The 26,904-nt window shown below is 45.6% G+C and overlaps 3 protein-coding genes and 3 long non-coding RNA genes across 9 annotated transcripts; all 6 read left to right on the forward strand.

The window, feature by feature from the left end:
- The first annotated feature begins 11,991 nt into the window (after positions 1–11,991).
- Positions 11,992–14,378, forward strand: LOC129110954 (uncharacterized). Of its 4 annotated transcripts, XM_054623230.1 has the most exons (6): positions 11,992–12,089; positions 12,175–12,221; positions 12,294–12,452; positions 12,541–12,614; positions 12,807–14,101; positions 14,178–14,378. In XM_054623230.1, exons 1-5 carry the CDS (start codon positions 12,073–12,075, stop codon positions 14,061–14,063), a joined length of 1,554 nt encoding a protein of 517 aa, XP_054479205.1. In that variant the 5' UTR covers positions 11,992–12,072; the 3' UTR covers positions 14,064–14,101; positions 14,178–14,378. The 4 variants fall into 4 exon arrangements, with proteins under 4 accessions (XP_054479205.1, XP_054479203.1, XP_054479204.1 ...); XM_054623228.1 differs by having other exon boundaries at positions 12,541–14,101; XM_054623229.1 differs by having other exon boundaries at positions 12,541–14,101; positions 14,292–14,378.
- Positions 14,379–16,043: 1,665 nt separating this feature from the next.
- On the forward strand, positions 16,044–16,497 carry LOC129111107 (uncharacterized). Its single transcript, XR_008532308.1, has 3 exons — positions 16,044–16,141; positions 16,227–16,273; positions 16,347–16,497. It is a non-coding gene; the product is annotated as an uncharacterized LOC129111107 (long non-coding RNA).
- Positions 16,498–16,570: 73 nt separating this feature from the next.
- LOC129111084 (adhesive plaque matrix protein-like) lies at positions 16,571–18,053 on the forward strand. The gene is made up of 4 exons (XM_054623378.1): positions 16,571–16,597; positions 16,735–16,818; positions 17,139–17,509; positions 17,654–18,053. Exons 1-4 carry the CDS (start codon positions 16,571–16,573, stop codon positions 18,051–18,053), a joined length of 882 nt encoding a protein of 293 aa, XP_054479353.1.
- A 3,031-nt stretch (positions 18,054–21,084) lies between these two features.
- LOC129111106 (uncharacterized) lies at positions 21,085–21,535 on the forward strand. The gene is made up of 3 exons (XR_008532307.1): positions 21,085–21,182; positions 21,268–21,314; positions 21,386–21,535. It is a non-coding gene; the product is annotated as an uncharacterized LOC129111106 (long non-coding RNA).
- Positions 21,536–21,557: 22 nt separating this feature from the next.
- On the forward strand, positions 21,558–24,328 carry LOC129111085 (uncharacterized). The gene is made up of 4 exons (XM_054623381.1): positions 21,558–21,628; positions 21,918–22,398; positions 22,492–24,053; positions 24,244–24,328. The coding sequence occupies exons 1-3, from the start codon at positions 21,558–21,560 to the stop codon at positions 24,013–24,015; spliced, it is 2,076 nt and encodes a 691-aa protein (XP_054479356.1). The 3' UTR covers positions 24,016–24,053; positions 24,244–24,328.
- Positions 24,329–25,970: 1,642 nt separating this feature from the next.
- LOC129110788 (uncharacterized) lies at positions 25,971–26,422 on the forward strand. Its single transcript, XR_008532290.1, has 3 exons — positions 25,971–26,068; positions 26,154–26,200; positions 26,273–26,422. It is a non-coding gene; the product is annotated as an uncharacterized LOC129110788 (long non-coding RNA).
- The last annotated feature ends 482 nt before the right edge of the window (positions 26,423–26,904 follow it).

A 26,904-nucleotide genomic window follows, 5' to 3' on the forward strand; every position in this document is an offset into this window, starting at 1 on the left:
GCTGTGTAGTATTTTTCACTCAGTATCCCTAGTATAATTTCCACATAGTAGTAAAGCTGAAAGTACAAATGTGAATAGTTTCGAGTGGTTCAGACTTTCATTCAAGAGACCGGTGTCCACAACAATAATCTGTCCTTTACATTAACTCTTGTGAATCCCCTTAAAAAAGTTGATATGATGTCCTTAGAGGACAAAATGTTTGTGTCAGAAACTGCTATTTTCAACTTTCACTGAATTAAATCTTTTTACTGATTTTTAATCCTTTACAGAAAGCCACTGTTGTTTTTAATGAAAAAAAAACACAAACATTTATATACTTTCTGTAAAGTATATGCAAGGGGTAATGTTTTAGTCTGGGATATATAAATGATAAACAAAACATTGATTTGATGCATTGCATTAAATAAATCAGTGCTCCACAATACAGCAGCAATGCCCCTAGTGGAAACTTGGAAAATAGCATGTATTTGTCCCATAGGGCTCAATGGTAGAAAATTGCTCACAAAACTACTATTTTGAAGCCAAGGCTCTAGATTGAAAACCTGATATGATGGAATGCATGATTTAATGTTGTAGTGGAGATTCAATTGGGACATATTTGTCCTTAAGGGTCTGAGTGTCAGTATTTTGGTTACACAGCTTATGATAGACTTCTTATAGGGGCTGAGATTGATCATGCCAAAGTGTGTGCCATATACATGCACAGTCAAAATAATTGAACAATGAAACATTTAAAAGCCAAACATGTTCCTAGTAAGGCGTGAGAGTTAAATGTTCATATTGTAGTCTTGTGTGAGCGTAAATAATACGTATTGAATGACTGTAATGTAATGTAATGTATTTTCGTGATAATAATTTTATAATGGTATTATATTAACAAGGTAATTTTAATTGAACCAAAACACATTTCACAGCTTCCTAATTAAAGCCAGTGAAACAGCTATACACTTCCTCTCTCATCTGTTTTTTTCAAACATACAGTCTAATTATATGCTATCAAATATTGAACAGATGCTGTTCAGTGATTTATTGAATTATAAGATAATGTTTGTCATCTCGGTGACAGCGAGGAAGTTAAGTCAGCTCCGCCCCTAACGTCTCAGCTTCTTTATATCAGGTTCCTCCCTGTGGAGTTTATGCTATGTCTATATTAATCTTCAGCAAATCAAATCAACGAGTGCCCCCGTATTAGCTCCTCCGCCTGTTACCATGGTAACCTAAAGGCCAGTGAAAATTGTCACGGGTGGGAGGGGAGAGAGATGGCTGCTTAAAGTAAAGTGGGGGAACATGGCTTTGACACCCGAGGGGGGGGTACCAGGTAGGGAAGACATTAGGTTAGTGCTGCTCGTACATCACATGTGCTGTCATCTTGAGAGTGTCATATTAGCGAATATAGGGCGAGAAAATCCGGTCAGGGGTGTAAAATGTCTCTGATGTTCTACTGTAGATCATAAAGGGTCTACCTCTCTGCTACGCTCAATCTTTAAAAAAATGTATTTTCATGTTTCAATGTCAAACACCATCTTTGTTGTATCCCGCTGACTGTAACCCCAACTGAGGCTGTAACAAGGAAACGCGGGCAAAAACACAGCAGTCTTTTTTTCCTTTGAATGTATTTTAAAGAGCTCAGAGTGCAAGTCAAACTGTTCATACTGTGCAGTATGCATAACGAAACTATTATGATCCGTCTGACAAATAGGAAACACTTAATTGATGCAGGGTTTATATACCCTCATTTAACATTTAGTTAAGAAAGATGGATAACGGGTAAGTGTAGTAAGTAAGGACATGTTAAGTTTGTTGTAATTTTGGTTTTGGATGAGGATTTCTAAAAACAGCAAGTTATGGCAAGGTCTAACATTTAATCCTGCACTGATATTTTTGGAAACTCGAAAATTGAAACTAGAAAGCTGTAAGCGTGACATTAAAAATGATCAGCTGACATGGAGAACATGTTAGCAAACAGCCTATTTACACATCTAATAGAGCAACATTATAATTTAGTTGGAGTCCTTTATCAACATGGTACACTGTTGTCCAATATTCCCTTTTGTTTTAGCTTTGTTTTACTGCTTTAACATAAATGTGCTTTTTTTGACTGCTACATTCTCCGCTGTGTTCACTTCATAGTCGTTAACTATATATTCTGTGTTGTGCTGGGCAGGTAGCCAACAGTGTGACAATAGAGCCTCAAAGATCCTCCTGCTGGGACTTTAAACAACGCTGATGAACAAAAACAGCAAAGTTATGGGCCATAAAATGAACAATGAGCTGAAAGATATTAAAACCTCTTTACTGTGGCACTGAGAGAAACTGCAGAGTTGTGTGATAACAAGGGTTCAAACCCCAAAGGGGTAGAACCCTTCTGAACTTTTTGGATGTTTTGGTTGGCTTAAATTGCCATGAGATGGAATGAGCCAGAAACATGGAACTTGGTCCAATAAATGATGCGCAAATGCTTCCCAAGAAATATTACTCGAATCATGCACATGGTTGAGCTGTAATCAACCCCCAAAAATGTAATATTGATCAAGCGATACCCCTCACACCATAAGTACAACTGACTTTGGAACCATAGAAGTCCACCATGATGGGTTTTTTTGGGTTAATATGTATAATGTGAAAAACAGTAATGTGAATAGACTCTGTGGGATTATGACTTGAAACATAACACCAAATTTGGTATAGCAAGCAAGATTGGCCAAAAACATGGCCACCATCAATCAAAAAGTCGTAACTCAAGTTTTCTTTGAGCAGTCCTGATTGAACTCAGGAGGAACATCCAGCTGATTTGAACATGAAATACGTGTGTGATTGGTTTCACTCCTTCTTCGGACAGAATCCAACCAGCCGAATTGACTTTGTTCAGCGCTGTGAAGCACCAACCAAGTTTGCTGCTGCTTGGGCTGTCATTTTGGCAATTTAGTTCCTTCCTTATGTTGAGAAAAAGGGTTTTATACCAAGAATAGCCACATGCAGCCATGTTGTTTTTGTTGAGTTTGATGCTACACACTGTCAACTGATCCGTTGTTAATGTAAAACAATTGATGCAGTTTTAAGGTTGATGAGACTGGACAAACCAAAAAAGAAAATTTAGAGAACATACAGATTAAAATAATATAATTTGCTGTAGTTGAGGAAAGGTGCAGTGAAGGATCCTGGGTCGAAGAAAGTCTAAGTCTTTCCTTTAAAAGAGAAGCGCTCAAATCTACAGGGAGGCTTTTCCAGAGTCTGGGGGCGAATGAAGTAAATGCAACATCACCGAAAGCTGCAGCGAGGCAGATTGAGAGTTCAGGACATAAACTGTGAGGAGGTCATTGATTTAATCGGACTGTGGAGTGATTTAAAAGCAATTAGAAGCACCTTGAGATCAACACTGTAGTGTAAAGACTGACAATCATAATATTTGTAGGAATGTAGGTTCAATGTATCAGATGTGCAGATTTCCTTACAGCTCGCTGTGTTTGTGTGTGTGTTTTCTGATTAGAAAGTAAAGATTATAGTAAATTATTCATTAGTCTTTGTGTTTGCAAAAACTGGAAATTGCCTGAGGCCCTGTTACAGCCAATGAATCCCATAAAGGCAAACAATATTAAATTAAAAATTAATTTCAATAATTTCAAACTAAAATGAATGACAAGCCTTTACATACACAAACCTTTACATGCACATACAGTTTTGTTAGAATAAAAGTTATTCTTGTTGTGAAGTTGTAGTGATTCACAAAAAGCTCTACAGCACTTCCATCCATCCATCTTCCGTTACTGCTTATCCAGTTAAGGGTCGCGGGGGTGCTGGAGCCGATCCCAGCTGTCAATGGGCGAAGGCAGGGTTCACCCTGGACAGGTCGCCAGCCTATCACTGGACTGTGGGAGGAAGCCGGAGAACCCGGAGAGAACCCACGCTGACACGGGGAGAACATGCAAACTCCACACAGAAGGTTGTCTAGCCCGGGAATTGAACCCGGGCCCCTCTCTGAGGCGACTACAGCACTTGTTTTTTTTAAATAAATATTGCCTGTTGCCTTGAAGCACATTTTCCTTGCAATTGCATCAGCTGTGCCTTTGGAAGAAAAAAGAAGCCAAGACTGGCAAAGAAGTTCAGAAACACAGAAAGAGAAAATAGAAGTTTTGTTGACAGCTTTTTCATCAAAGAATCAGATGCTGTTTTTCATTTTTCAACACAAACAGGAAGTCCTTTGTCTGCAACCAACAGCAACAATAACAGTTTGTTTTACAGTGTGGAAACAGATATCCCCCAATCTGGTGAGAAGCTCCAGTGTTTTTGTCAGTGAACAATGTTTCCCATGAAACACCAGAACGTTCTTGCAGCTACTTTTCCTCTATTATTTATTAAACTGGAGCCCAGACTTACATCAATCCATGTTTCCTTGGCTTGGTGGCTTCTTTTCTTACCCCAGTGGGTGGCAGTTTTTATCATCTTGCATGTGGAGTGCAATGACTGATGATGATGTAAGTTCACACTAGAGGAGTCAACAGTCAAAATAAATAGGCCACAGACGGCTGAAATGCAACTGGATCACCTTTAAAAGAAGAAAGGTGCACTCAGTACAGTAGAGTATAGTGCAGTGTCTGCAACGACCACAGCTGTAACGTTTGATTGAATCAACACAACCCACAATTGACCATCTGCCTATTTAAACTGCAAGTGTTTCAGATGGGTTTTTCACTTGTACATGTGGTACAACAGATACACTGTCATTGTAGTCGTTGTGAGGTAAACCATTCGTTGCCATCTTGGTTTTTTGCAACAGCAATTTGTACTTGACTGAATGAACATCACGCTGTATTGAAGAAGACTTCAAAGTAGCGATTGTGACCATAAACTCAGGTTTACAATATTTATCCCATAGACTTCTATACAATCTGATATCTTTTTGCAGTTACCCACTGATGGCCAGTAGAGATAATTCATTGGCTTCACTTTTTACTTTACTTTTCAATAGTACGTTGATTTTGTCTACGTTCCAAATGCCAGGATGTATATAAAATAAGCAAGAATATCTGGGTACTCAACTTCCCCACAATGTATTGCGCCTTGGTGCCTCGAGACAAACTGTCAGTATTAAAAAGGCAACCATTGGAGGACCTTGAGCCTGAAGCCACAAATGAACACCCAAAAATGGATGCAGAATGTTGCAGCAGAATGCAAGATTATTCATGGACAGACACAGTGACACACACTCACTCACACACACACACACACACACACGCACGCACGCACACACTTGACCGAACTCGTTATATCATCAGATAATAATCCAATTGACTGTGTGCACACAGTGTCTGTCAGACTGTCACCCAACTGGTATCAGAGATTTCTACATTTGCGACCGTAGTACATGGCAACCTTTTGTTAACAAGTAGCACTAGAATTAATTCCACTATTTCGAGTCAATATCATTCATATCTTTTCAGCGATCCATTAGAATTGTTAAGGGATTACTCTGCTCTGTCTCCCTGGGAAAGCCTCTGTCAAGGTTTTGCAAGAGGAGACTCTGCCTGATGGCAAAGAAAAAAATGTAGATTTTGTCCTGGTCACGGAAGAATAGACCAGACTTCAAGAGATAAAATAAGGACCAAGGGAGTTTGTTAATCCTGTCTATAGTATATGTGCTGTGTGGGTTGGGAAAAGGGCTCAAATAGTATTACCTGGTTTTCTGGGGGAATACTGAGTTCTAGATCTACCTCTTCAAGCCATTAAAGAAAGGGGCCATTATTATTATCATTTCATTTGAAGGTTTTTGTATCAGTGTGTAGCTTCCAAGTGTTGTTCTTTATGTGTTCAAATCTGAACATTGTACATATGTTTTAGCGTCAAAATGCTATGTTATCAAGCCCTTCTAAAAACATTTTCCTACATGACCTGATGTATATGAATATCCTTATAGTCAGCGTATTACATACAGTAACTACCCAGTAGAAGCAGACAGGAGTACCACCGTGGAAGCTCTGCAATGTGCTGCTATGGACGCTACGTTGGTCGGGTTCCAAAAGTCACACAATAACAAAGACAGCAGACCAGCCTCTCCGGTGTTCTGCAAGGTAAAATTACAGTTTCTTTTTTAAGGAAACAAAAGGGCTGTCTCATGGCAAGGTAAAGCAGGGGAAATATTCAAATGATGGTGTACACTTGAACTGATACTGATTTTTTTTCTGAAGGCCTTTGTTTACAAGGCTAAATTACTTTTTTTCTACAGCTCTCGTCCACAGGAGTTTTACCTCGCTGTCAGACAGCCCTTTCCAAGGGGAGTACTGAGGCGGTTATATTGCTCTGTTCAAAGCTACCTTGCTCCATTGACAAATTTTATTTCTCTGTTTTTAACTATATTTGCGAATATGCATGCAGCAAAGATGCTTATTAGATAGTTATTTATTTTATTATTTCATTCATTTTTTCCCCGATGGTTAGATCATGTGACTCTCGACAAGAAAGCAACTAAGCATTCTAAAAAATGTGGAACTATTCTTTTGCAAATATTATGTAGTAATTGCTGAGTTGGCTGTTATGCTTTAACAGGAATGTGCTTTGTCTCCTCTCTTCTTTGTGAAGAACACTGACAGGATATTAAAGCCCTGCTGAGATCTAAAGGCTGCGACACGACACATGGTGTGAATATGATGTTTTCCCTTTGGCCTCATTGGACGGTATTTCATTATAGTTGTCATAAATCATGTAAAAAAAAAAAGAACCAGGGTGCAGTGGCTGTAATCATTCAAGATTAGACACAAAGCACAGGTTGGCTTGTGATCAGCAGAAAGTAAAAGAATTGGACTGGTGATACAAGAGGGCAAAATATGTCAGCTTGACTCATTCGTAAGTGTGTGAGGAGCTCAATGAACCAGGAGGGCTTTTGAGGGAAAATGCTGCTCCTCTGCATCGTGTAAGGATTCCCCCGAGGCGTCTTGGCTGACTGAGAGAAAACCCCAGGGCAGACCCAGGACACCACATCTCCCAGCTGGCCGCAAAAACACCTCTGGAAACCCGGCCCTTCATAAGCAGAAAGCAACCGTATGGACTGATGGAGGATTGAAATAAAGATCCCCATGCCCGAAATCTTAAAGATGTAAATGCACTTTTGTTACTATATCTAACCTCAATTACTCATGATGTACCAAAGACTCCCTGCAGGTTCCATAAACAGTATATATGTGTATTGGCAGTCATTTGTGTGGATTCATCAGTTCACCTAGTATAAAATGAGCCCTATGATTGAGTACCCACTTAGTGTTTTTATGACAGTGCAAGTTTAAAAAAGCAATGTTTTTTTTATCCCCTGAGTTTGAGCTGCAATTTGACTTCAAAGGTGTTAAAATTCAAAAAATATATTAAGTGTCAGTCATGTAGAATAATCAGTTTCATGCATTTTAAACAAATATCAGCCCACTAACAGTAGACCAGACCTTTACAAAGATTCTACACCAGCAAGCAAAGGCATACTATTTGAAGGATTCAAGAGAAATCCGCAAAAGTACACACAACAATGATGAATAAATAAAAAATGAGACAGCTCTGATTTCACTTGTCTTGATATTAAAAAGAAGCCAAAGGGAGCCTGACAGTAATGAGCACGGTTTGGAAAAAAAGATGATACATCACCTTTCCTGACTGCACCCACTGAAGGTTACAGTCTAGAAATGTACATCTAAAATGTGTCTCTGTGGAGCAGAAATCAAAGCTTCGAGACCAAAGCAGAGCACCTTCTCATGTCACCTTTCACTGGGTTTTATAGTTCCTCTTATGCTCATTTTATTTTGCTAAAGGTGTTTTTTACATTGAGTGAGCGCTTAAAACCCCCAAAATTGAAGCAGATAACAGCGAGGACGACGTAAATCTTTAAAGCTGAAAATGTCTTACATCCATTTTCCTACTGTGAACAAGCATTTGCAGCAACTTGTGGTTCTTAAATCAAACGGAGCCTCTGCAGTTAAATCTCAAGGCTTTTCATAATTTACGCACCTACAGTAATAGATTACGTATTAGGCGATCAAAATACTGTCAAAGTGGCGTCACTGCTGTCAAAATAAACCCATTAAATGACAATAACATGCTTACATTACAGTACTTACACACTGAATCAAACCAGTGAAATGGTTTCCGTGAAATTACAAGTGATAAGGTGGGATACATTAGTAGTACTTAACAAAGGAAGGTTTATTTAGTATTATAAAATATCAAGGAAATGCAATTAAAAGGTCTTGGAGGAGTAATTACCATGTTATCAGACTGTGCATATATCTGCTGTTAATATTCTTTGCACAGCACTAATGTGTTGTTTTATTGTGTGTCATTCATTCTGGCAGAATGAAGACCATAATCTGTTGAATTGCAGTATTAAATGAGCATTCAAAAATTCATTGCAGATTGTCTACAGTCATCTATACACTGTGTATGTCGGTTTTTGCAGACATGATCAGCATTGGATGATAAACCACACTGATTTTAGGGGATTGTGGCCCAATATGCAACAAGAGGATTTGGACCAAAATCCATAAAGAGTCTAAACGATGAGTCCACTGGGAAAAAGCTGTCGATATGCTACATTTCTATCAAAGTCAACAAATCCTGGTAGTCGGTCCTTCAACATTTTAAAATAAAAGCTGAATAATTTTAGTTTTTAGGCGTTTTTAGCTACTCTAGCTCTATGGATGGCAGTGTCAGTTTGTCCAGACTGAAAACAACTATTGATTGGACCTTCATGGTTCCCCAGGTGGCAAATGCGGAGGTGTTTTAAACCTGCATTATCTCTAATGGCCATCAGGGGGCGACTCCTCTGTATTGTCTGATTGTATAGAAGTCAATGAGAAAAAGGGGGAGGGGTATAAAAGTTCCAAGCGCGTCCTCGTCATGGATCCTAGTCAGCTCATGTCTGTGCGGAAAGTATTTTTAGAAAGATTGATTTATCGTTAATATTGGTCTTTTCATGGGATTCTTCGAGGTTAGTTTCTTAATGTAGAATATCCCCAGACATATCATTTTACTTCTAACCAACATTATCTCTCTTATAAGACTCTGGGCAAAACTTCCATTTAAAGTCAGTAAAGTTAAGAACGACTACACTGTAGTTTTGTCCTGGCAATCTTTTAAAGTAAAAAACTGAGCAAGTAAAGTTCTCAGGAGAGATTGTCGCTAGTTTTATAGGTCAGGTCTAAATATAAGTTAGGGAAGGGCTTCAAGAGATTTATGTCGAGGCCTGTCATCATGCGATTGGCTGTCATGTTCTATACTCTTACCTGGCTGCTCCCAGAGGGGATGAACGGCCCCCACAGAAGGACATGTCCTTCTATTTATGTCAGAGTAACTGCAAATGTTAGGAGACTATAAAACACTAATACAGATGTACTGTTCCCTGTCTGTGGAGGTTTTTTGACGGTTTAGTTACTCATTTCCTTTCATTTATCAAAAGAGGTGCAATCTTAAAAATATATTTAACACATCAATTCAGATTAAAAAATAAAATCCTTTTACCATTGACAGAATATGACATTTGAATATCAGCTTTCATCACCAAATTGTCCAACGTCATCAAAAGCTCTCTATTTTCATGTTTGTTTGTAACTTGTTTATTTGTTCCTGTAATCAAAGCAGCTTTTGCTGTTTATTACCCCTGGCTGTGTTATGTTGGTTTGTACATCTGTTCATTTGTAGCTCGTTTGCCAACATTACAGATCTGATTACCACTAGATTACCACTAGTGTGAGATTTTGGGTGTATCAAATGTGAACCACTGCTGTTGTTTTTGTGTATGATCATTTTCCACTTAAATAGGCAATATTTCCTTTAAATACATTCTTAGTCTTATTTTTAATGTATTTTCACCAAAAAAGGCCAACATTTATTTTATCTTATGAAAGTTAATTATAATTTACTTCCTGTCATGTTGGTCTAATACAAACGTCTTGCGCCTTTACAGACTATAACCTTTTTTCCCCATGTGGTCATTAAAGTATGATGGCCATACTTTTCCACCTATAAACCCTGCTGTTTCCCTTTAATATAAGCTATATAGCTCTTCCTTTGCAAACCAGGTGTGTGAATCCCTGATTATATGGCCAGAATGAAAACCAGCAGGATACAGGGTGCCAATCACAGACAAACCACTGCTTAAAGGTGGGATGAAAGTGCCCACCACTACGAACTTTCCCCCAGGTCCCTATTGATGTAACATAACTTTTTCCAGAAACGATGTTCTGTAGCTTAATATCAAACCCTCTGAATCATTTCATTGAGTTGGACATGTTCTGGTGAAGGTTGTGAAGGTTTTCTTGAAAGTGACTCACAATGAGAGGAATGAAACTGCTACTGAATGGCAATGGGTGACGTTGAATGGGTGGATATTCAGGCATTTTATGTGAAAGCAACTGAAGATTCTTAGACACTAAGGTTAAGAATACAGTCATGGTGTGAGGATATAACCTTATGCTGTTGTGAACTTCATAAATTATGGACGCTGCTCCTTCATCCTGCTGTATCTATCTTTCACGACTACTGCAACAATCAGAGCAGGCTAATATTTCAAATTTGAAAGACAGATATATGAATGTACTGTAACCTTTAATCTTCCAATGTTGCAGAATTTGTGATAATAAAAAAGAATTACAATGGCCTGTTCTTCTTCATCTCTATCTACAACATTTGCAAGTATTTGGCCAAGGTTTAGCCGCAAGATATTTAAGTAAAAAAAAATCATGAATATAGTTGGAAAAGCACTAAGGACTTAATAAAGAGCATTTATATCCCAAAGCACAATACAAAAAATGGTCAAACATAAATAAAGTGTGTGAATCAGTTGGCCAGAAGCATAAAGACGACTGGCAGTCAATTACTAGAAATATTTTCATTGAGATTTGTTTATGCGCAATCTGAAATTTCCAAGTACGCTGTAGCTGAGTTTATTCGTTCCAAACCGGTCAAAGAAAAAGTGCCTATTTCATCATTTTTTTAGGACAATTACGAATAAAATGCTTAAAATTCACTTGACAGTTGAACCATGGCTATGTTTTTTTTTTTACAATAAGAGTCTCCAGTAAATCACAACAATGCCAAGATTCTGATGTTTAGTAGATATAAAGAGTACCATGTTTACCTTCTTGGATTTCTCATTACAGCATGTTACAGACAAACTGACAACAGCTAACCGATGAGAGTATCAGAGCTCATTCACTCTGACGCCTCCAGTCTCCTCACAAATCCTAACGACCTACACATAGGGATTGTGTAAAGTCTGGAAATAAAGCCAGTGCGAGCTAATGCACAATCATTAGACTTCATATCCCCATCAGTTATCATAATGCAATAAGTAAATAGTGTTCACCTATCAAAATTATATCAAAATGATATCCAGGGTGGTGATACCTAGGATTGTTGTGCGATTATGCTGCCTGATACTCTGGCACTGTTAGGGCTGTGAGTGTTCAGGGATCCCCTCATCCAAAAGCACTTAGACTTCTGTGTCTAGAAGAGTAAGGAACCACTGATCAGCAGGCTCATTTCTATGAATCAATGTTCATATTGTACTTTGCATTGACCGTTAATGGTTGAATGTGTGCGTGTAGAGGACGGGATGTGAGGCTGAACCAGCTGCAATCATTTGCAGGTGGATTTGGAATTTCTAAAAAATAATTGCGGAAGGTTTTGTAAATCAGTATTCCTCCTTTGAAAGTACGCAAACATTTATTGTGGATCCTACACTCTGTGGTCCCTGATACTTAAACTCTGTCCTACTTTTGGCAAATATTTACTTTGGCTTTTTTTATAGCAATCTTTTTCAGTCATGTTCAGGAATGAAATGCAAAAAAGCCTTTGAACAAGACTTCCCTTGTTCAAATAACATAGTGGTTCCCTATTGTCAACTAGTTAGCCACACCTGCCTTCAACTGCTCACACCTGTGTCCAGTTAATCAACTAGGTAAGATGGGTGAGCTTAAAAAGAGCTCCAGTGTGTCTTCAGTCATTTCCTGTTTTCAGTCTGGTTCAGTTGTGTGGTTTGGTAGGAGCTGATAGAAGTGACAGGGTTTGCAGTGTCACTGGACTACTACTTTGGCTGAAGCCATGGGGTTTCTCTTGAGGTGAGTTTTAATAATTATTCTGTTTAATTGTTTGAATTGTGCAACTCATTAGTAAAGCATAGTTACTCTGGGATGTCTTGTCTAGATGGCTTCTGTTGTCCTTGCTAGCTGTTGGAAGACATCAAGCCCATGGTAAGTTTACTGAAATTGTAAAGCTACTTATTGTTTTGTTTTTTTAGATGGACTAAAATGTTTGCTCTGCAGGTCTCAGTATTGGATCTGCTAAGAAGCATGGAGATAAAGAAGTACCAGTTTCAGGCTATCAACCATATTCAAGTGGATCTAACACTGGCGTAAGCTCTTTATGGAGCGCTTGGCTTCTTGGTGGTGATGATGGTTTAACCTCTCATGCATATAAGGCAAGTAGCTACAACACATGAATAATTCCCAGTTGCCATCATTAAGTCTGTGCCAGAAATCCGGTATTCATGAAGTTATCCTCAACAGGTAGCAGTGTCTGATCAGCAGCCTCGCTGGCCCCCCCAGCAACCGCAGACTGGTCTACAGCCACCTCTGCAGGTGCCCCAGGTTCCTAGCTATCCTCCCCAACCGCAGGTGCCCCAGGTTCCTAGCTATCCAGCCCAGCGTCCGCAGGTGCCCCAGGTTCCTAGCTACCCTTCCAAGCCGCAGGTGCCCAAGGTTCCTAGCTATCCTCCCCAGCCGCAGGTGCCCCAGGTTCCTAGCTATCCTCCCCAGCTGCAGGTGCCCCAGGTTCCTAGCTATCCTCCCCAACCGCAGGTGCCCCAGGTTCCTAGCTATCCTCCCCAGCCGCAGGTGCCCCAGGTTCCTAGCTATCCTTCCCCGCTGCAGGTGCCCCAACCCCAGGTTCCCCAGATGCAGCAGCAGCCTGGCTATCATCCCCAGCAGCAGCAGCAGCAGCGGCCGCAACAGCCCCAGGTTCCCCAGCGACCCAAGCAGCAGCAGCCTGGCTATCCTTCCCAGCAGCAGCCTGGGTATCCTCCCCAGAAGCAGCTGCAACAGCCCCAGGTTCCCCAGCAAACACAGCAGCTGCCTGGCTATCCTGCCCAGCAGCAGCCCCAGCGTTCCAAGCAGCAGCAGTCTGGCTATCCTCCCAAGCAGCAGCCGCAACAGCCCCAGGTATCCAAGAAACTCCAGCAGCAGCCTGGCTATCCCGCCCAGCAGCAGCCGCAACAGCCCCAGGTATCCAAGAAACCCCCGCAGCAGCCTGGCTATCCTGCCCAGCAGCAGCCGCAACAGCCCCAGGTATCCAAGAAACCCCCGCAGCAGCCTGGCTATCCTGCCCAGCAGCAGCGTCCGCAACAGCCCCAGGTTCCCGAGCATCCCCAGCAGCATGGCTATCCTGCCCAGCGTCCGCAGGTGCCCAAGGTTCCTAGCTATCCTCCCCAGCCGCAGGTGCCCCAGGTTCCTAGCTATCCTCCCCAGCCGCAGGTGCCCCAGGTTCCTAGCTATCCTCCCCAGCCACAGGTGCCCCAGGTTCCTAGCTATCCTTCCCAGCCGCAGGTGCCCCAGGTTCCTAGCTATCCTCCCCTGCAGCAGGTGCCCCAACCCCAGGTTCCCCAGATGCAGCAGCAGCCTGGCTATCATCCCCAGCAGCAGCGGCCGCAACAGCCCCAGGTTCCCCAGCGACCCAAGCAGCAGCAGCCTGGCTATCCTTCCCAGCAGCAGCCTGGGTATCCTCCCCAGAAGCAGCTGCAACAGCCCCAGGTTCCCCAGTGGCCCAAGCAGCAGCAGCCTGGCTATCCTTCCCAGCAACAGCCACAACAACCCCAGCGTTCCAAGCAGCAGCCTGGGTATCCTCCCCAGAAGCAGCCGCAACAGCCCCAGGTTCCCCAGCAACCGCAGCAGCAGCCTGGCTACCATCCCCAGCAGTGGCCACAACACCCCCAGGTTCCCCAGCGACCCAAGCAGCAGTCCCAGGTGTTCCAAGAGTCTTTTTACATGCCCCAGATGCCACGTTACCTGCCCAAGCAGCCACGTTATAGTAATTATTGAACTTTGGCCCAAGGAGTTCTCCAAATGGCTTCAAATTGGTAAGCTGTGATCATGTCATAGTTTTAGCAATATCTTTTGCATCTGAGTAATCTGGTCAACTTGAATTACTTCCAGGTACAGAGCCACTGAAGACCATGGATATGAACTTCAATTAAATCGACAGTCACACAATCTGAGATTCAGGCTTTCAAATACAGACTTTACTCAAATCTATGTTTTGTGTTTCAGGCATCGCAACACTGGCATTTCTTAAAATACTTCTTCCAACTGAACCATTGTCTTGACTTGTCAATAAACTCACTTTGTATCCTGTAATCTCCGGTGAATTGGTTTCTTTAAGACTGAAGTTTAGTGTGAAGTAGTGATCTAACTGACTAGGGGTCTGCTTTATGACCCTTGCATATGCACAAAACAGGGCTTGAGAGGTGTGTAACATGACCCAAAACTACAAATGTGAACCTCATGAAGGTGCTAGATGAAAAGTCGGGATCAAACACTTGGGATGAATCGTCTCGGAACCACTAATGTCTGTTCAAATGATTTAGATAGCTATCTGAAGTTTATTCGTTCCATACCGGTCAAAGAAAAAGTGCCTGTCATCATTTTTTTTTTTTTTTTTTTTTTTTTTTTTTTTTTTTTTAGGACAATTACAAATAAAATGCTTAAAATTCACTTGACAGTTGAACCATGGCTTTTTTTTTTTTTTTTTTTTTTTAACAATAAGTCTCCAGTCAATCACAACAATACCGACATTCTGATGTTTAGTAGGTATAAAGAGTACCATATTTACCTTCTTAGATTTCTCGTTACAGACAAACTGACAACAGCTAACTGATGAGAGTATCGTAAATGGACTGTACTTGTATAGTGCTTTTCTAGTCTTCTGACCACTCAAAGTGCTTTTACATTACTAATCATTCACCCTTTCATACCCATTCATACACTGAAGACAGGGGCTACCATGCAAGGTGCCACCTGCCCATCAGGGTCTCTCTAATCATTCACACCCATTCATACACTGATGGCACAGCCTTCGGGAGCAACTCAGGGTTAAGTGTCTTGCCCAAGGACACATCGACATGGACTGCTGGAGCCAGGGATCGAACCGCCGATCCTGATTGGAGGACGACCCTGCTCTCCACTGAGCCACAGCCGCCCCCATCAGCTCATTCACTCTGACGCCTCCAGTCTCCTCACAAATCCTAACGATCTACACATAGGGATTGTGTAAAGTCTGGAAATAAAGCCAGTGCGAGCTAATGCACAATCATTAGACTTCATATCCCCATCAGTTATCATAATGCAATAAGTAAATAGTGTTCACCTATCAAAATTATATCAAAATGATATCCAGGGTGGTGATACCTAGGATTGTTGTGCGATTATGCTGCCTGATACTCTGGCACTGTTAGGGCTGTGAGTGTTCAGGGATCCCCTCATCCAAAAGCACTTAGACTTCTGTGTCTAGAAGAGTAAGGAACCACTGATCAGCAGGCTCATTTCTATGAATCAATGTTCATATTGTACTTTGCATTGACCGTTAATGGTTGAATGTGTGCGTGTAGAGGACGGGATGTGAGGCTGAACCAGCTGCAATCATTTGCAGGTGGATTTGGAATTTCTAAAAAATAATTGCGGAAGGTTTTGTAAATCAGTATTCCTCCTTTGAAAGTACGCAAACATTTATTGTGGATCCTACACTCTGTGGTCCCTGATACTTAAACTCTGTCCTACTTTTGGCAAATATTTACTTTGGCTTTTTTTATAGCAATCTTTTTCAGTCATGTTCAGGAATGAAATGCAAAAAAGCCTTTGAACAAGACTTCCCTTGTTCAAATAACACAGTGGTTCCCTATTGTCAACTAGTTAGCCACACCTGCCTTCAACTGCTCACACCTGTGTCCAGTTAATCAACTAGGTAAGATGGGTGAGCTTAAAAAGAGCTCCAGTGTGTCTTCAGTCATTTCCTGTTTTCAGTCTGGTTCAGTTGTGTGGTTTGGTAGGAGCTGATAGAAGTGACAGGGTTTGCAGTGTCACTGGACTACTACTTTGGCTGAAGCCATGGGGTTTCTCTTGAGGTGAGTTTTAATAATTATTCTGTTTAATTGTTTGAATTGTGCAACTCATTAGTAAAGCATAGTTACTCTGGGATGTCTTGTCTAGATGGCTTCTGTTGTCCTTGCTAGCTGTTGGAAGACATCAAGCCCATGGTAAGTTTACTGAAATTGTAAAGCTACTTATTGTTTTTTTTTTTTTAGATGGACTAAAATGTTTGCTCTGCAGGTCTCAGTATTGGATCTGCTAAGAAGCATGGAGATAAAGAAGTACCAGTTTCAGGCTATCAACCATATTCAAGTGGATCTAACACTGGAGTAAGCTCTTTAAAAAGCGCTTGGCTTCTTGGTGGTGATGATGGTTTAACCTCTCATGCATATAAGGCAAGTAGCTACAACACATGAATAATTCCCAGTTGCCATCATTAAGTCTGTGCCAGAAATCCGGTGTTCATGAAGTTATCCTCAACAGGTAGCAGTGTCTGATCAGCAGCCTCGCTGGCCCCCCCCAGCAACCGCAGACTGGTCTACAGCCACCTCTGCAGGTGCCCCAGGTTCCTAGCTATCCTCCCCAACCGCAGGTGCCCCATGTTCCTAGCTATCCTCCCCAACCGCAGGTGCCCCAGGTTCCTAGCTATCCAGCCCAGCGTCCGCAGGTGCCCCAGGTTCCTAGCTACCCTTCCAAGCCGCAGGTGCCCAAGGTTCCTAGCTATCCTCCCCAGCCGCAGGTGCCCCAGGTTCCTAGCTATCCTCCCCAGCTGCAGGTGCCCCAGGTTCCTAGCTATCCTCCCCAACCGCAGGTGCCCCAGGTTCCTAGCTATCCTCCCCAGCAGGTGCCCCAGGTTCCTAGCTATCCTTCCCCCTGCAGGTGCCCCAACCCCAGGTTCCCCAGATGCAGCAGCAGCCTGGCTATCATCCCCAGCAGCAGCAGCAGCAGCCGCAACAGCCCCAGGTTCCCCAGCGACCCAAGCAGCAGCAGCCTGGCTATCCTTCCCAGCAGCAGCCTGGGTATCCTCCCCAGAAGCAGCTGCAACAGCCCCAGGTTCCCCAGCAAACACAGCAGCTGCCTGGCTATCCTGCCCAGCAGCAGCCCCAGCGCCCAAGCAGCAGCAGTCTGGCTATCCTCCCAAGCAGCAGCCGCAACAGCCCCAGGTATCCAAGAAACTCCAGCAGCAGCCTGGCTATCCCGCCCAGCAGCAGCCGCAACAGCCCCAGGTATCCAAGAAACCCCCGCAGCAGCCTGGCTATCCTGCCCAGCAGCAGCCGCAACAGCCCCAGGTATCCAAGAAACCCCCGCAGCAGCCTGGCTATCCTGCCCAGCAGCAGCGTCCGCAACAGCCCCAGGTTCCCGAGCATCCCCAGCAGCATGGCTATCCTGCCCAGCGTCCGCAGGTGCCCAAGGTTCCTAGCTATCCTCCCCAGCCGCAGGTGCCCCAGGTTCCTAGCTATCCTCCCCAGCCGCAGGTGCCCCAGGTTCCTAGCTATCCTCCCCAGCCACAGGTGCCCCAGGTTCCTAGTTATCCTTCCCAGCCGCAGGTGCCCCAGGTTCCTAGCTATCCTCCCCTGCAGCAGGTGCCCCAACCCCAGGTTCCCCAGATGCAGCAGCAGCCTGGCTATCATCCCCAGCAGCAGCGGCCGCAACAGCCCCAGGTTCCCCAGCGACCCAAGCAGCAGCAGCCTGGCTATCCTTCCCAGCAGCAGCCTGGGTATCCTCCCCAGAAGCAGCTGCAACAGCCCCAGGTTCCCCAGTGGCCCAAGCAGCAGCAGCCTGGCTATCCTTCCCAGCAACAGCCACAACAACCCCAGCGTTCCAAGCAGCAGCCTGGGTATCCTCCCCAGAAGCAGCCGCAACAGCCCCAGGTTCCCCAGCAACCGCAGCAGCAGCCTGGCTATCCTGCCCAGCAGCAGCGTCCCCGCAGGTGCCCCAGGTTCCTAGCTATCCTCCCCAGCCGCAGGTGCCCCAGGTTCCTAGCTATCCTCCCCAGGCGCAGGTGCCCCAGGTTCCTAGCTATCCTCCCCAGCCGCAGGTGCCCCAGGTTCCTAGCTATCCTCCCCAGCCGCAGGTGACCCAGGTTCCTAGCTATCCTCCCCAGCTGCAGGTGCCCCAGGTTCCTAGCTATCCTCCCCAGCCGCAGGTGCCCCAGGTTCCTAGCTATCCTTCCCAGCCGCAGGTGCCCCAGGTTCCTAGCTATCCTTCCCAGCCGCAGGTGCCCCAGGTTCCTAGCTATCCTCCCCCGCTGCAGGTGCCCCAACCCCAGGTTCCCCAGATGCAGCAGCCTGGCTATCATCCCCAGCAGCAGCGGCCGCAACAGCCCCAGGTTCCCCAGCGACCCAAGCAGCAGCCTGGCTATCCTCCCGAGCAACAGCCCCAGGTTCCCCAGTGGCCCAAGCAGCAGCAACCTGGCTATCCTTCCCAGCAGCAGCCGCAACAGTCCCAGGATCCCCAGCAGCTTGGCTATCCTGCCCAGCAGCAGCGTCCGCAACAGCCCCAGGTTCCCAAGCATCCCCAGCAGCAGCCTGGCTATCATCCCCAGCAGCAGCCGCAACAGCCCCAGCAATCCAAGCAGCAGCCTGGCTATCCTCCCAAGCAGCAGCCGCAACAGCCCCAGGTTCCCCAGCAGCAGCCGCAACAGCCCCAGCAATCCAAGCAGCAGCCTGGCTATCCTCCCCAGCAGCCTGGCCCCAGGTCCCCAGCAGCAGCCGCAACAGCCCCAGCAGCCTGGCCAAGTCCCCAGCAGCCTGGCTACCGTCCCCAGCAGCAGCCGCAACAGCCCCAGCGATCCAAGCAGCAGTCTGGCTACCGTCCCCAGCAGCAGCCGCAACAGCCCCAGCGATCCAAGCAGCAGCCTGGCTACCATCCCCAGCAGCGGCCACAACACCCCCAGGTTCCCCAGCGACCCAAGCAGCAGTCCCAGGTGTTCCAAGAGTCTTTTTACATGCCCCAGATGCCACGTTACCTGCCCAAGCAGCCACGTTATAGTAATTATTGAACTTTGGCCCAAGGAGCTCTCCAAATGGCTTCAAATTGGTAAGCTGTGATCATGTCATAGTTTTAGCAATATCTTTTGCATCTGAGTAATCTGGTCAACTTGAATTACTTCCAGGTACAGAGCCACTGAAGATCATGGATATGAACTTCAATTAAATCGACAGTCACACAATCTGAGATTCAGGCTTTCAAATACAGACTTTACTCAAATCTATGTTTTGTGTTTCAGGCATCGCAACACTGGCATTTCTTAAAATACTTCTTCCAACTGAACCATTGTCTTGACTTGTCAATAAACTCACTTTGTATCCTGTAATCTCCAGTGAATTGGTTTCTTTAAGACTGAAGTTTAGTGTGAAGTAGTGATCTAACTGACTAGGGGTCTGCTTTATGACCCTTGCATATGCACAAAACAGGGCTTGAGAGGTGTGTAACGTGACCCAAAACTACAAATGTGAACCTCATGAAGGTGCTAGATGAAAAGTCGGGATCAAACACTTGGGATGAATCGTCTCGGAACCACTAATGTCTGTTCAAATGATTTAGATAGCTATCTGAAATTTATTGAAGTTTATTCATTCCATACCGGTCAAAGAAAAAGTGCCTGTCATCATTTTTTTTTTTTTTTTTTTAGGACAATTACAAATAAAATGCTTAAAATTCACTTGACAGTTGAACCATGGCTTTTTTTTTTTTTTTTTTTTTTTTTTTTTTAACAATAAGTCTCCAGTCAATCACAACAATGCCGACATTCTGATGTTTAGTAGGTATAAAGAGTACCATATTTACCTTCTTAGATTTCTCGTTACAGACAAACTGACAACAGCTAACTGATGAGAGTATCGTAAATGGACTCTACTTGTATAGTGCTTTTCTAGTCTTCTGACCACTCAAAGCGCTTTTACATTACTAATCATTCACTCTTTCATACCCATTCATACACTGAAGACAGGGGCTACCATGCAAGGTGCCACCTGCCCATCAGGGTCTCTCTAATCATTCACACCCATTCATACACCGATGGCACAGCCTTCGGGAGCAACTCAGGGTTAAGTGTCTTGCCCAAGGACACATCGACATGGACTGCTGGAGCCAGGGATCGAACCGCCGATCCTGATTGGAGGACGACCCTGCTCTCCACTGAGCCACAGCCGCCCCCATCAGCTCATTCACTCTGACGCCTCCAGTCTCCTCACAAATCCTAACGACCTACACATAGGGATTGTGTAAAGTCTGGAAATAAAGCCAGTGCGAGCTAATGCACAATCATTAGACTTCATATCCCCATCAGTTATCATAATGCAATAAGTAAATAGTGTTCACCTATCAAAATTATATCAAAATGATATCCAGGGTGGTGATACCTAGGATTGTTGTGCGATTATGCTGCCTGATACTCTGGCACTGTTAGGGCTGTGAGTGTTCAGGGATCCCCTCATCCAAAAGCACTTAGACTTCTGTGTCTAGAAGAGTAAGGAACCACTGATCAGCAGGCTCATTTCTATGAATCAATGTTCATATTGTACTTTGCATTGACCGTTAATGGTTGAATGTGTGCATGTAGAGGACGGGATGTGAGGCTGAACCAGCTGCAATCATTTGCAGGTGGATTTGGAATTTCTAAAAAATAATTGCGGAAGGTTTTGTAAATCAGTATTCCTCCTTTGAAAGTACGCAAACATTTATTGTGGATCCTACACTCTGTGGTCCCTGATACTTAAACTCTGTCCTACTTTTGGCAAATATTTACTTTGGCTTTTTTTATAGCAATCTTTTTCAGTCATGTTCAGGAATGAAATGCAAAAAAGCCTTTGAACAAGACTTCCCTTGTTCAAATAACACAGTGGTTCCCTATTGTCAACTAGTTAGCCACACCTGCCTTCAACTGCTCACACCTGTGTCCAGTTAATCAACTAGGTAAGATGGGTGAGCTTAAAAGAGCTCCAGTGTGTCTTCAGTCATTTCCTGTTTTCAGTCTGGTTCAGTTGTGTGGTTTGGTAGGAGCTGATAGAAGTGACAGGGTTTGCAGTGTCACTGGACTACTACTTTGGCTGAAGCCATGGGGTTTCTCTTGAGGTGAGTTTTAATAATTATTCTGTTTAATTGTTTGAATTGTGCAACTCATTAGTAAAGCATAGTTACTCTGGGATGTCTTGTCTAGATGGCTTCTGTTGTCCTTGCTAGCTGTTGGAAGACATCAAGCCCATGGTAAGTTTACTGAAATTGTAAAGCTACTTATTGTTTTTTTTTTTAGATGGACTAAAATGTTTGCTCTGCAGGTCTCAGTATTGGATCTGCTAAGAAGCATGGAGATAAAGAAGTACCAGTTTCAGGCTATCAACCATATTCAAGTGGATCTAACACTGGAGTAAGCTCTTTATGGAGCGCTTGGCTTCTTGGTGGTGATGATGGTTTAACCTCTCATGCATATAAGGCAAGTAGCTACAACACATGAATAATTCCCAGTTGCCATCATTAAGTCTGTGCCAGAAATCCGGTATTCATGAAGTTATCCTCAACAGGTAGCAGTGTCTGATCAGCAGCCTCGCTGGCCCCCCAGCAACCGCAGACTACAGGTCTACAGCCACCTCTGCAGGTGCCCCAGGTTCCTAGCTATCCTCCCCAACCCCAGGTGCCCCATGTTCCTAGCTATCCTCCCCAACCGCAGGTGCCCCAGGTTCCTAGCTATCCAGCCCAGCTGCAGGTGCCCCAGGTTCCTAGCTACCCTCCCCAACCGCAGGTGCCCCAGGTTCCTAGCTATCCTCCCCAGCCCCAGGTGCCCCAGGTTCCTAGCTATCCTTCCCCCTGCAGGTGCCCCAACCCCAGGTTCCCCAGATGCAGCAGCAGCCTGGCTATCCTCCCCAGAAGCAGCTGCAACAGCCCCAGGTTCCCCAGCGACCCAAACACAGCAGCTCCCAGCAGCAGCCTGGCTATCCTCCCCAGCAGCAGCAGCTGCCTGGCTATCCTGCCCAGCCCAGCGTTCCCAAGCAAGCAGCAGTATCCAGTCTGGTCTGGCTATCCTCCCAAGCAGCAGCCGCAACAGCCCCAGGTATCCAAGAAACTCCAGCAGCAGCCTGGCTATCCCGCCCAGCAGCAGCCGCAACAGCCCCAGGTATCCAAGAAACCCCCGCAGCAGCCTGGCTATCCTGCCCAGCAGCAGCCGCAACAGCCCCAGGTATCCAAGAAACCCCCGCAGCAGCCTGGCTATCCTGCCCAGCAGCAGCAACAGCCCCAGGTTCCCGAGCATCCCCAGCAGCATGGCTATCCTGCCCAGCGTCCGCAGGTGCCCAAGGTTCCTAGCTATCCTCCCCAGCCGCAGGTGCCCCAGGTTCCTAGCTATCCTCCCCAGCCGCAGGTGCCCCAGGTTCCTAGCTATCCTCCCCAGCCACAGGTGCCCCAGGTTCCTAGTTATCCTTCCCAGCCGCAGGTGCCCCAGGTTCCTAGCTATCCTCCCCTGCAGCAGGTGCCCCAACCCCAGGTTCCCCAGATGCAGCAGCAGCCTGGCTATCATCCCCAGCAGCAGCGGCCGCAACAGCCCCAGGTTCCCCAGCGACCCAAGCAGCAGCAGCCTGGCTATCCTTCCCAGCAGCAGCCTGGGTATCCTCCCCAGAAGCAGCTGCAACAGCCCCAGGTTCCCCAGTGGCCCAAGCAGCAGCAGCCTGGCTATCCTTCCCAGCAACAGCCACAACAACCCCAGCGTTCCAAGCAGCAGCCTGGGTATCCTCCCCAGAAGCAGCCGCAACAGCCCCAGGTTCCCCAGCAACCGCAGCAGCAGCCTGGCTATCCTGCCCAGCAGCAGCGTCCGCAGGTGCCCCAGGTTCCTAGCTATCCTCCCCAGCCGCAGGTGCCCCAGGTTCCTAGCTATCCTCCCCAGCCGCAGGTGCCCCAGGTTCCTAGCTATCCTCCCCAGCCGCAGGTGCCCCAGGTTCCTAGCTATCCTCCCCAGCCGCAGGTGACCCAGGTTCCTAGCTATCCTCCCCAGCTGCAGGTGCCCCAGGTTCCTAGCTATCCTCCCCAGCCGCAGGTGCCCCAGGTTCCTAGCTATCCTCCCCAGCCGCAGGTGCCCCAGGTTCCTAGCTATCCTTCCCAGCCGCAGGTGCCCCAGGTTCCTAGCTATCCTCCCCCGCTGCAGGTGCCCCAACCCCAGGTTCCCCAGATGCAGCAGCCTGGCTATCATCCCCAGCAGCAGCGGCCGCAACAGCCCCAGGTTCCCCAGCGACCCAAGCAGCAGCCTGGCTATCCTCCCGAGCAACAGCCCCAGGTTCCCCAGTGGCCCAAGCAGCAGCAACCTGGCTATCCTTCCCAGCAGCAGCCGCAACAGTCCCAGGATCCCCAGCAGCTTGGCTATCCTGCCCAGCAGCAGCGTCCGCAACAGCCCCAGGTTCCCAAGCATCCCCAGCAGCAGCCTGGCTATCATCCCCAGCAGCAGCCGCAACAGCCCCAGCAATCCAAGCAGCAGCCTGGCTATCCTCCCAAGCAGCAGCCGCAACAGCCCCAGGTTCCCCAGCAGCAGCCGCAACAGCCCCAGCAATCCAAGCAGCAGCCTGGCTATCCTCCCAAGCAGCAGCCGCAACAGCCCCAGGTTCCCCAGCAGCAGCCGCAACAGCCCCAGCAGCCTGGCTATCGTCCCCAGCAGCCTGGCTACCGTCCCCAGCAGCAGCCGCAACAGCCCCAGCGATCCAAGCAGCAGTCTGGCTACCGTCCCCAGCAGCCTGGCTATCGTCCCCAGCAGCAGCCGCAACAGCCCCAGCGATCCAAGCAGCAGCCTGGCTACCATCCCCAGCAGCGGCCACAACACCCCCAGGTTCCCCAGCGACCCAAGCAGCAGTCCCAGGTGTTCCAAGAGTCTTTTTACATGCCCCAGATGCCACGTTACCTGCCCAAGCAGCCACGTTATAGTAATTATTGAACTTTGGCCCAAGGAGCTCTCCAAATGGCTTCAAATTGGTAAGCTGTGATCATGTCATAGTTTTAGCAATATCTTTTGCATCTGAGTAATCTGGTCAACTTGAATTACTTCCAGGTACAGAGCCACTGAAGATCATGGATATGAACTTCAATTAAATCGACAGTCACACAATCTGAGATTCAGGCTTTCAAATACAGACTTTACTCAAATCTATGTTTTGTGTTTCAGGCATCGCAACACTGGCATTTCTTAAAATACTTCTTCCAACTGAACCATTGTCTTGACTTGTCAATAAACTCACTTTGTATCCTGTAATCTCCAGTGAATTGGTTTCTTTAAGACTGAAGTTTAGTGTGAAGTAGTGATCTAACTGACTAGGGGTCTGCTTTATGACCCTTGCATATGCACAAAACAGGGCTTGAGAGGTGTGTAACGTGACCCAAAACTACAAATGTGAACCTCATGAAGGTGCTAGATGAAAAGTCGGGATCAAACACTTGGGATGAATCGTCTCGGAACCACTAATGTCTGTTCAAATGATTTAGATAGCTATCTGAAATTTATTGAAGTTTATTCGTTCCATACCGGTCAAAGAAAAAGTGCCTGTCATCTTTTTTTTTTTTTTTTTTTTTAGGACAATTACAAATAAAATGCTTAAAATTCACTTGACAGTTGAACCATGGCTTTTTTTTTAACAAGTCTCCAGTCAATCACAACAATGCCGACATTCTGATGTTTAGTAGGTATAAAGAGTACCATATTTACCTTCTTAGATTTCTCGTTACAGACAAACTGACAACAGCTAACTGATGAGAGTATCGTAAATGGACTCTACTTGTATAGTGCTTTTCTAGTCTTCTGACCACTCAAAGCGCTTTTACATTACTAATCATTCACTCTTTCATACCCATTCATACACTGAAGACAGGGGCTACCATGCAAGGTGCCACCTGCCCATCAGGGTCTCTCTAATCATTCACACCCATTCATACACCGATGGCACAGCCTTCGGGAGCAACTCAGGGTTAAGTGTCTTGCCCAAGGACACATCGACATGGACTGCTGGAGCCAGGGATCGAACCGCCGATCCTGATTGGAGGACGACCCTGCTCTCCACTGAGCCACAGCCGCCCCCATCAGCTCATTCACTCTGACGCCTCCAGTCTCCTCACAAATCCTAACGACCTACACATAGGGATTGTGTAAAGTCTGGAAATAAAGCCAGTGCGAGCTAATGCACAATCATTAGACTTCATATCCCCGTCAGTTATCATAATGCAATAAGTAAATAGTGTTCACCTATCAAAATTATATCAAAATGATATCCAGGGTGGTGATACCTAGGATTGTTGTGCGATTATGCTGCCTGATACTCTGGCACTGTTAGGGCTGTGAGTGTTCAGGGATCCCCTCATCCAAAAGCACTTAGACTTCTGTGTCTAGAAGAGTAAGGAACCACTGATCAGCAGGCTCATTTCTATGAATCAATGTTCATATTGTACTTTGCATTGACCGTTAATGGTTGAATGTGTGCATGTAGAGGACGGGATGTGAGGCTGAACCAGCTGCAATCATTTGCAGGTGGATTTGGAATTTCTAAAAAATAATTGCGGAAGGTTTTGTAAATCAGTATTCCTCCTTTGAAAGTACGCAAACATTTATTGTGGATCCTACACTCTGTGGTCCCTGATACTTAAACTCTGTCCTACTTTTGGCAAATATTTACTTTGGCTTTTTTTATAGCAATCTTTTTCAGTCATGTTCAGGAATGAAATGCAAAAAAGCCTTTGAACAAGACTTCCCTTGTTCAAATAACACAGTGGTTCCCTATTGTCAACTAGTTAGCCACACCTGCCTTCAACTGCTCACACCTGTGTCCAGTTAATCAACTAGGTAAGATGGGTGAGCTTAAAAAGAGCTCCAGTGTGTCTTCAGTCATTTCCTGTTTTCAGTCTGGTTCAGTTGTGTGGTTTGGTAGGAGCTGATAGAAGTGACAGGGTTTGCAGTGTCACTGGACTACTACTTTGGCTGAAGCCATGGGGTTTCTCTTGAGGTGAGTTTTAATAATTATTCTGTTTAATTGTTTGAATTGTGCAACTCATTAGTAAAGCATAGTTACTCTGGGATGTCTTGTCTAGATGGCTTCTGTTGTCCTTGCTAGCTGTTGGAAGACATCAAGCCCATGGTAAGTTTACTGAAATTGTAAAGCTACTTATTGTTTTTGTTTTTTAGATGGACTAAAATGTTTGCTCTGCAGGTCTCAGTATTGGATCTGCTAAGAAGCATGGAGATAAAGAAGTACCAGTTTCAGGCTATCAACCATATTCAAGTGGATCTAACACTGGAGTAAGCTCTTTATGGAGCGCTTGGCTTCTTGGTGGTGATGATGGTTTAACCTCTCATGCATATAAGGCAAGTAGCTACAACACATGAATAATTCCCAGTTGCCATCATTAAGTCTGTGCCAGAAATCCGGTATTCATGAAGTTATCCTCAACAGGTAGCAGTGTCTGATCAGCAGCCTCGCTGGCCCCCCCAGCAACCGCAGACTGGTCTACAGCCACCTCTGCAGGTGCCCCAGGTTCCTAGCTATCCTCCCCAACCGCAGGTGCCCCATGTTCCTAGCTATCCTCCCCAACCGCAGGTGCCCCAGGTTCCTAGCTATCCTGCCCAGCGTCCGCAGGTGCCCCAGGTTCCTAGCTACCCTTCCAAGCCGCAGGTGCCCAAGGTTCCTAGCTATCCTCCCCCCGCAGGTGCCCCAGGTTCCTAGCTATCCAGGTGCCCCAGGTTCCTAGCTATCCTCCCCGCAGGTGCCCCAGGTTCCTAGCTATCCCCCCCAGCCGCAGGTGCCCAGGTTCCTAGCTATCCTTCCCCCCTGCAGGTGCCCCA

Source organism: Anoplopoma fimbria, chromosome 21 (assembly GCF_027596085.1).
Source record: "Anoplopoma fimbria isolate UVic2021 breed Golden Eagle Sablefish chromosome 21, Afim_UVic_2022, whole genome shotgun sequence".
NCBI lineage: Eukaryota > Metazoa > Chordata > Actinopteri > Perciformes > Anoplopomatidae > Anoplopoma > Anoplopoma fimbria.